We start from the raw sequence: 10,573 nt of genomic DNA on the forward strand, positions 1-10,573 counted from the left end.
AACTGCCCAGATGTGCCAGTATGGCTTACACTCCCCTGCAAGTTCCCTAGCAAAGACCCTCCTTTCAGCCTCATGGTCCAACCTACATTTACCTAGTAACTTATAGCACAGCTTGGGCCATCATGAACCAATCAACTGAGTCATTCCTTTGAGTAGTGAATTTAGACTAAGACTTAAAAAAAAAAAGTCTAGTGGTGAGGTATCAATTCCATCTTGCAACTTCTAAAGTAGGAGTTTAACTCTTGGAACTTCATAGGAAATTATTCCACATTAGGAATTAAAAAGTTGGAAAGCTCATTACACTTTTAGGATTTCAAACTATATTGAATTTGATGACTGGTACAACCCAAATTGCTCTGAAGCTGTATTTTTACCATGATTAGTATGGCAGGCTGGGGAACACACCTTTTTCCTCCTCACCGTTGGTAGTAGCCTGGCTGTAGCTTGGTCTCCAAAGGCTAGATTCACCTCATCTAATTTTAGATCCCCAAATGAGGTAACTCCTGTGTCTCTGTAGCAAGTAAATGCAGTATCAGCATGGCTGGTAACAGGCTACAGGCTTTTTAATAACTGCAGGGACTCAGGATGAGGTTTTTCAGACTCTCCTTGTCTGGTCTTGCCTTTGTCAGTCACAAGGTTTGTTTCAGCTTGCTTAGTTGAAACTGCAATTGCCTAAGACCAGGTGGAAGTTACCTAATTTATTTTAGCCTTGCTTAGCTTTCTATAATTTTGTGCTGCAGCACCTATTGCTGTTGTAATGTTGATGTGTTCGCTGTAATAGGCACTGGTTACAGGTAGCTGGTTTTTGTAGTGAATATGTGTGGAATGAATTATCTATGACTCCAGAATAACAACGTGGAGTAGTGCAATACAAGTGCAGGATGCTAACAGGGATCATGGAAGCGTGGGCCCCCAAGCCCAGAGGCTTCAGGGCTGCACACAACTTGCCTGTTATCAGCGACTGAGCACTAAAGGAATGCAGCTCCTGGAGCTCAGTGAAACTGATTTTAGGAGTCACCAAGAGAACAAGGAGACAAGTACCTGACGTACATAATATACACCATATAGAATAAATTCAGAAGCAATTTGAAACTGCAAGTCAATGAAGAAAGAGCTAGGCATAGGCTCTGCTAGAAAGCCAAAAAAGCCCTAAATTTACACTCGGCCGAGGAGGAAGAAACCATCAACATGACTCCCCTCCTGGCAAAGGACATGAGATGCTGAGTACTGAAGTAACCAGACTATTCAAGTAAAGGGGAAAAGTAAAGAATGGTATACAGTGACTGGAGAAAAAATGAGCTAATGAGTGAAAGATAAGTAAGAAGAGAGAATTTTTGTAAATATTCAACCCAAGACATCGGGGGACTGATTTACAAAAAGTGCTGAGTGCTCACATCTGCAAGCAAAGTGTACTTGAGCTGTGTTCTGGATATACAAAGTGCTATAGCAATCCTAAGTATTCTGAAAACAAGGCTCCCAAGGGCCATATTTTAAAATATATTTAGGCACCAAAAATTGCAAAAATCATGCCTACGGAGATTTTCAAAAGGACCTGAGAATTTATGTGCCTAACACCCATGAGGAGGGGTTAGCATCTTCTTAGGCTAATCATCTCCTCAGACTAATTTGCCTACCTGCACTCTTAAGGTTTCAAAAATCTGTCTCTGAGTATCTGAAAGTTGGCAGCCTAAATGAATTGATATTTTTGTCAGCATTTGTCTAAGTCACTCTGTGCCTCAGTTCCTTTTGTTTAAAAAGGATAATAACACTATCTTGTGTCACAGGGCTGTCAGGAAGATACATTGAGCTAAAGGCTTTGAAGCATTCAGAAACAAGAGTGAGAAAGGTACCGAAACATTTTTGCATCTGATCATGTGCCAATTTATCCCACAGTGTAGTGTTTGGATAATGTAGACAAAATACAGCTCAAGCTATAGCTAGTCAGGAGAATCAGGCCTGTGAAGAGGATTTTGAGGGATGGGAACTGTGCTTTGCTTTTCTTTTTTTAAGAATGTGTGATTACAATTAAAACAAATTATTAAAAAATATACAGACATCCTTAAGAATTTCTTCCAAATGTTACACCATTATCTGAGCCAGAGTGACTTCAGCACCTCAAGAGACTCATCATCAGGTCTGCTATCCTGATTCACAACCTACTTCGTGTATCAAACAGAAGTTTAAAAGGCAACTTGAGCATGGTTCATAAGGACCCAGAGAAGAGTTCTGATATTTGGGGCACTTTAATCTGACAGACAACAGCATAACAAGATTCAGTTTCTTGATAAGCTGGAGACAGAAAAGTACAAATTAGGAAGAAGAAACGAATTTTAGCAAGGAAGGTAATTAATCACTGGTGCAGCTTACCAAGGAAAGAGGCAAATTTACTATAACTAAGTCTTTAATTTAACACTGAATTACTTTCCAAAGGATGGGATGCAAACAATAAATTTTGGCACTAGATAGCAAAAGGGAAGAATAATTCCTACCTGCAGAGGAACATTGTCTGTCCTGCGATACACAGGCACACAAACTAAGTCAGTGTCATCTCCTCTGGGCTTAAAACAAGTGTATACATACTTGGCTGCCTTTCATGATGAACCAAAGATGGGCACATACCATAAGATGTATAGCATGCAGTAACTGAACTCAACATGCAGCAGCTATCTTTGGAGCATGTCGTGTGCCTTTTTCTTTTTTCAGAAAAATTGATTACAGGCAATTATTATGTATCTTTTTTTTAACATTATATATCTGCACTGCTCCTTAATGAATATACATTAAAACGCTGCCCTGGACTTCTACTCTTTCATAAATTAAATAATAAGCAGATCAAAGAAGAAGGAAAGAGTGAACTGCATTATAGTGTGAAAATTGTTTACATTCAGGTGTATGCAATGACATTTCTTTTTTTCCTTTGTTGTCATTTGTTTGCATTTGCTTTCAATGTCATACTTTCAAAACAAGTGAAGGTTTTAGATGTTCCAGAGACTATATTCCTCATCAAGGGTAATATAGATGATAAGAATAGATTTTGTAACTGGTTTTTTTTCCCAGCATTAAACATAAACAAAATTATAAATAAATGTATGCTATTAGTTTTGAAGGGGTATCCCTTCATATCAACCATGGATTTACATCCTAATTTGTATGTTCCTACAATTCAATGCAGGTTAAAAGATAGTTAAGAAATCTTGACAGAGAACAAACCACTATATATTGGACACTCTGTCTGGGAGATTTTAGTCAATTAAGAGTGATCATAATTGACATGGTAGCAACTGAAAAAAAGGGGAAGAGAAATTTCTTGTTCTAGCCAGTTTGAAATTCTTGCATTTCAAAAATTCACATATCCATTGATTTTCCCTTGAATAAAATTCCAGAGGGGGATTTAGAGTTCATATAAATTCAGGCAGTGGCATCTAGACTCTGATTTGTAGTAGGTTATTCAGTTAGGTATTTAGAAACAACATGACAGGACCTAATCTTGCCGCTTGTTATTCATGCTGCAAATAGTCCTGTTGCAGTCACATGTCTCAGATTCATCAGACAGAGTATTTATATATTCAATATTATTCAAATAAAGGGGAGGTAATAAACTGGAGGTGGGATGGGAGTACTGCTTCTTTTCCAAATCCATCAGCTTGTTTTGCAAGAGAGTTTTCCTCTCGCCAGAGACCTTGCCTCTCTTATGTCCTTAGACCACCACAGTCACAACAGTAATCATGCAAATTAGTACTTTTTGATTTTAATATTCTGATTAATCTTCTGGTTTGGGGTTTAGTAATAGCTGCTAGGTTTCTGGAAAGTGTTTCCTCAGAGGAGTGAATTAAACTGGACTTTGTGAATATTGACATCCAGGGTGATTGATAATGTTCTGAATTCACCAATGGAGTTCTGGAATTTGTCGGTACCCAAAATATATTAATTACTGTATGGATCTTACTCAAGTGGAACTTTGTGGCAAAAATTGTATTCACTGTCTGACTTGTTCTTCAATCTTATGCCCTAACCAAAACGCTGACACTTTTCCAAATGTACTTTCTAAGAACTTTCAATCTGTTAGATGCAAGTGGATTTTGTGACTATTGTTTCTCTAATGATTCATAAAGTATATGAATGCTTTTATGTATTTAACTTCAACCAGCATAAAACCACTTGAAATTTTTCTCCTACTTGCTGTGCAAATTTGCAAAGAAGATTTGAACATTAACTGGAATTAAAACCTTTGACTGTACATATACTTGAGGTGGAAGTTTCCAAAGCACCAAGTGGGTTTTTTTCACCACATCTCCTACAGTCAGCCCGAAGGCAGATCCTCAGATCCCTCTGTGGGCTACTAATATTGTCTTGTCTGCATGCACAAACTTTTCGTGATGCTTCCCACTCCACTGTATATTTTTCTAACATCAAAGGAGTTTGAAGCTTTTCACATCTCCCAGCTGTCTAGCCTATGTGAATACAGGATTTGGAGCTGATACATTATCATTATTACTAGCTGTTATTTGGAACCATACTGGTGGACCATGATTTTGTTGTCCTACATACTGTAAAATGTGAGAACAGAAAGATGGCTTGTGACTCCAAACAGCTTATGGTCCTTCCAGACAAATGAATGAAGCCTGGAATGTTAGAGAAGAGTGCAAAACAAAGAGACAGATCTATAATTAATCATTAACAGTTGTAATGGATACTGAAGAAAAACACTTAGAGAGAACAGAGGATTAACTCTCACATGGCTGAAAAGAGTTTTAAAGCTTAATATGTCCCTGCAAGGACACTGTAAAAAGGGTTACTATGGAGTTTAATGCTTTGCTTGTCTCCATTAGTTCGATCTCATCTATACAGAACCATGTTTCAAATAGAAAACCTGTTCATTTTTCTAACTGTAGGCTCTGCCCAACCAGACTGGGCTCTAACATGAGAAGGGTGTATTTCTATTCCCCTCAGTGTTAGCAGTAAAAATTGCTGGACAAGCTGGGACCTCGGATATTTTCTTCCAGTAATGCACTCAATAACATTTGCAATATTCTGCCATCTGTATGTCATGGTTTAACCCCAGTCAGCAACTAAGCACCACGCAGCCACTCACTCACTCCCCCCCCTCCCCAGTGGGATGGGGGAGAAAATCAGGAAAAGAAGTAAAACTCGTGGGTTGAGATAAGAACAGTTTAATAGAACAGAAAGGAAGAAACTAATAATGATAATAATAACAATAGTAAAATGACAATAATAATAATAAAATAAATGAAATACACAAAACAAGTGATGCACAATGCAATTGCTCACCACTCGCCAACTGATGCCCAGTTAGTTCCCGAGCAGTGATCCACCTCCCAGGCCAATTCCCCCCAGTTTATATACTGGGCATGACATCCCATGGTATGGAATACCCCTTTGGCCAGTTTGGGTCAGCTGCCCTGGCTGTGTCCCCTCCCAACTTCTTGTGCCCCTCCAGCCTTCTTGCTGGCTGGGCATGAAAAGCTGAAAAATCATTGACTTAGTCTAAACACTACTTAGCAACAACTGAAAACATCAGTGTTGTTATCAACATTCTTCTCATACTGAACCCAAAACATAACACTATACCAGCTACTAGAAAGAAAATTAACTCTATCCCAGCCAAAACCAGGACACTGTATCAATCTGAAATTAAGCTATGCCTACATTGTAGAATTCTGCTGGCGTAGCTTTGTGAGCCACTGATATGAAAATGTCTTCCAGAAGCTCCTGTTATAAGCCCACTTGCATTTAAAAAACAAACAAACAAACAAACAAACAAACAAAAAAACAAAATCACAAAACCCCCAGAGCTTTTAGCTGTTTAGCTTGTTTAACTAATAAATAATCAGGTAATCAGATAAAGTATGCAATATATAGCTTTCACAAGATAAGCTGCATCTTTACTAGGAAAGAGTTGCCACTACGGGACACTACTGTAGGAATACCTTTAAATCATTCCTAGTGAAGACATGGCCCTTAGTGAACAGTTCTGTTGATGATATACAGAATAGACTAGAGTTTGTAGCATAGCTATATTACTTGGTAGCACTAGCTAACGTTCAAAGAAATTGGTACATTCTTTGTTTCCAAAATCACTAGATTTAATATTGAATTATTAAAGAAACAAATCTGTTGATGTGTTTATGCTCCTTTTCTCCTGCATTAAGCTTCATTTTAGTACACCACTGCTGGAATATATATATGAAGTATCAACGATATAATACAGGTGCACAAGATAGCAGTCAAGGCAGGAGAAATCCATAATTAGATTTTTCTCAGTACATCCATCTTCATTTATGCAAGAGGCCAAAGTCATTATTATTTACTCAAGAATCTCCTTCAAGAGTAGAACTGTAAAGATTTACTGCATATTATGAGAATCTGAAAGTATATTGAAGTTCCCTAGTTCAATTATTTGTCCCTTTTACATTTGATTAAAATAGGAAGAAAGTTATACCAGTGCCTATATGTTTGGTTTCTGATGATATCTTCTCTCTCCTAAATTGTTGCAGTAATGGAAACTGCATTTCATTTCTTCTCTCACACTTTGTTTCTTTTTTCACCGGCTGATATAAGCTTACCTGTAAAGTTCTTTGTGCTTAGTGTGAGAAGACGATCAAATTTGTTAAAAAATTCATGATAGAAAGTCTTAAGTAGAGAAGTTGTACTTTTCACAGCCGTCCTTTTTGGTCAGTGGAGATGATTGAGGCTTAGATGCAGCAAACCGTGTCTCTCTGTAGGTAGTGGTACCCCAGACCAGCTTGGATTCATGAGTGAAGTCCTTGCTTCATCGTGTCCTGCTACAGCAAAACACTTTTTCAGGATCATCCTATGACCCATAGTGCAAAGGTGTTTAATTTTAAATTTTAAATCTGATTGTGCTGTATAATGTGAAACCGCTGTTCAGCAAAGAGCGTTACTCAATAAAAATGGCACTATGCGCACACACACACACACGCAAAAAAAAACCAAACCAAACCCACTCTAGTTTACCATAGACTACTTAATCTTACTTAATCTTTGTTTTTCCTTAATAAAACATATGGAGCAAACAAAATATTCTGTGAATAAATGAAAGCTATGATAAACCCCACTAGCTACATTTCCACTTAGAAGATATTTTAATAAGTGATTTATTTTATTTTATCTGAAATAAAGGCATTAGCAAATGCTATAAATGTGCCTAAGAATGGAGGCTTAAACCACTCAGCTATCAGTTAAATGTGCTCAACCTGCTGTAAAGTAAAAACTGAGAACATACAGTTCTTTCTCAGATTCAAGTATTAGTAATATTTTGTGTTATTTTTTTATCTTAATCATATCCAAAGCCTCAGCCTGGATTCAGCTCTTACTATACAACACAGCTCCTGTCCAGATCTAGGATCCTAATCCTCGTCGCACAACCCTGCAAACTGCAATGGGCCACTGTGCTCATCAAGGTCATTAAGGCTGATTGCACAGCACCAGGTACAGGCATTAGTCAACCCAGCTGTAGAATCAGGGCCAAGTTTAAGGCAAGCCATAACTAATGAACGTCAAAAACAGTAGGCCAAAGGATGATAGATTTTTAAACGATGCAGTTAACCCCCAAGCCAACAATCAATTACAAATAGGAAAATGCACACAGGGCTCCCACCAGCACGGGTTCTGGGTCCTCCAAAATGAATGTGGTTGAAAAGAGAAGCCCTGCTCCTGCAGACACTGGTGGGACTAACTTTATGGAAACAACATCAATGGAAAAGCATGTATTTCAGTACTGCGTGTAAGTTTTTAGTAAGTTCTTAAATGTTCTTACTTCAAAAACATTCCTCGCATAAATGTTCAGATCATGTTAGGTAAAAAAATAAATCCTCATCTTTTTTTACATGATTTCGATAAATATCTACTTTGGGGGTTGGGGAGCTGGTTGGGGAGGGGATTGATTCATTTTGGTGTATTTTGTTCTGCTGTTTATTATTTTTTGTAATTTTGTTCTGTTTCTTTTTACCTTTACTATATCCTGCTTAAAAAAAATCACTCTCTCTCTATATTTTTTTTACTTTTAAAACATCTATTAATATCCACATCTTTTTCATTATGTGAATGAAACCTTCTATCAAACTGTGCTCTCAGAAGATATTTTGGAAGCTTCAGAAAACAACATAAGTGTATTTCCAGTCTAAGGTGGCAAGCTCAGCAGCCAGCTTTTGCCAAGGCAATTTTTGTAGCAATGGTATAATCACAAAAGGCTTACATTTTCTCTCCAATGAGAAAAAAATGTTTAGTGCTTTCACACAAAGGTTTTATAGAAGAGGTGCAGCCTCAGAATAAACCAGTTCATTACAGTGACTCTGAAACGTAAGGGTTAATGTTTGTATTCTTCATAAACAAAAAGCTGCTATAATTTAAAAACAGAAAGTCTTGATAAATCCTTGTACATAAACATAAATCCTTGTACGTATACATAAAGAGCATGCAAGAATCTGAAGCGAGCCCTGTAATTTCCTGAAGAACTGACAAATTTCCAACAAAATAATTTTGGTGAAAAAAAAAATTCTGTGGGCATATATGTGCTTGCTTTGATGAAGACTAAATTTGTAGTCAAAGCTAGGAGAGAGCTAAAGTCATTCATCTGAGAACAGGCAGGACCTCAGCGGTTCATTTCCTATTCTGAATCTCAGAGAAAAAAATGTTAACACTCCGTCTCCCATTTCTCAGGAATCACTCCACCTACCAGGCTACTATTTATGCTGGGCTCAGTTGTCCCTGATGGAGCCGTTCATCAACAACTACAGAGCAAGAGAGGAACAAAAAAAAATTAACCATATTAAAAACTTTATTAAATATACTAAAACCCTGTATTAACTATGTTAAAAAATATAAGCCAATTTCTGTGCCACTCATGCTAGTTAAGTTCTTGCTCAAAGTTGTCATTACCTATGCAGAGCCCAAATCTTTCCCACTGCCCACTTTCCCTTCCCTGACTTCTTCCATCTCTCTTAATAGCCTAGAGCCCTTGCTGGAGAAGGCAGAAGAAGCGGGGACACACACACACACACACACACACAACAAGTGCAGGGGAAATAGCAGGAATCTGCGAGTTAAAGGCGTGCTCAGATCTAATCCCAGGACTGAGACCAGAGAAGAGAAAAACACTGAAAGATTAATTTGTTGAGAATTGCCTTGCAAGCAGCAATGCCTCAGAAAGAAACAGCGAGTCCTGCTTCTACTGGCTTTACAGATGCCCAAAATTGGACCTAATAATTTGACAGTGTCCCCTCTTTCCCTCCCCCTGCCTACTGTATTTGGTGGCTTGGTTGATCCTACAGAGACCGGAGGACATCCTCTAGCCAGGGGCCGTAAGCCTGCCTTCTAGCACGTATTTTTGCCAATAGCTGCAGGGGAGCAGAAAGAGGTCCCTGACCTTCTCTCAACAATTTTATGAAAAAGATGCACATCTTAGTAATTTTTCTTTTTCCCAGGGAGTTCTTGCTAGTTCTTACTAGAATAGCGGCACTCAGAAACACCTTCACGCCAACGGTGAGCTCACAGTGGTTTGAACCAATTCCCACCATGGTTATAGAAATATTCATATCGTCTTTAGCGAACTTTGGGTCAGGCCTCTCTTTTGAAATAAACCTGTTAGAAGCCCAGACCAGTTCTCTAAACGAGCATAGCCCTTACAGCAGCAAATCAGCAGTTCGAAATGTGGAGCTACGTGGAAATCCACCCAATATCTCTCTTCCCTGGCTTCACAAGTAGGAGCTGTTGATACCTGCACAGCTCTTGGTACAAGGCAGAGCAGAAGAGCATAGTAAGTTAATAATCCACAAGCCATTCAGGAGCGTCTAGGACAGAGACACTGACACCAGGGAATCATATGTCTGCATCGAGCATCTAGTAAATTGTTTACTTGGAGGGCTGATGAGAAACGCACAGATGAACCTCTGAAACAACTGCTTGGCAGGTAAGGCTGCTAATGTACTCCGATGAATAGCGCTGTGGTCTCATCACCGCTGGATCTTTCTCCTAAATGTACTCGCAGCAGTTTATCAACATTATATAATGCGGGCAGAGTTCAGAGCAAGGATAAAGAGTTGATAGCCAGCTTTTGGTGTGCTTGTTTATTTGACATACTTGATTTACAGGTCTCCTGCTTACACAATGCACTTCGAGCTGTTGTTTCTTTTATTTTTAATGTTAAAATAATTACTCTCGGTCCTAAATAAACATCCGGGAAGTCCTTTAGGTTTCAGAAGCAGGCTTGAAAGATCGCTTTTAAGAACTACTCCAGCGTACGACTTATTTCTCATGCAGTCAACGGTTATTGTACTCTATATGTTTTCCTCTTGTTTACCGCCTTTTTTTTTTCCCTGCCACAGCACGGTTTGGTTTCCTCCTGCCGGGTGGGAAAAAAAAAAAAAAAGAACGAAAAAAAAAAAGGGAGAGAAGGGCAGGCAAGCGCCGGCAACGCTTTTCCCCTGGGGGTCGGGGGTGGAAGCGGGGACGCGGGGCTGGGGACCTCCTGCCCTTCAGAGGAGCAGGTCGCCCTTCCCGGGGGGGAGCCGCGGGGACGCGCCGGCGGGGCAGC

At 39.0% G+C, this 10,573-nt stretch overlaps 1 protein-coding gene across 1 annotated transcript in view; it reads right to left on the reverse strand.

The window, feature by feature from the left end:
- Positions 1-8,738: 8,738 nt before the first annotated feature.
- LOC104835443 (RNA-binding protein 4B-like) overlaps positions 8,739-10,573 on the reverse strand; it is a 2,625-nt gene continuing 790 nt past the window's right edge. The window contains exon 2 of the mRNA XM_010573438.1: positions 8,739-8,771. Within this exon, the coding sequence (XP_010571740.1) occupies positions 8,739-8,771 (33 nt within the window). The remainder of the gene's footprint in view (positions 8,772-10,573) is intronic.

The sequence above is a fragment of the Haliaeetus leucocephalus genome, unplaced genomic scaffold, assembly GCF_000737465.1.
Source record: "Haliaeetus leucocephalus isolate CR32 unplaced genomic scaffold, Haliaeetus_leucocephalus-4.0 Scaffold384, whole genome shotgun sequence".
NCBI lineage: Eukaryota > Metazoa > Chordata > Aves > Accipitriformes > Accipitridae > Haliaeetus > Haliaeetus leucocephalus.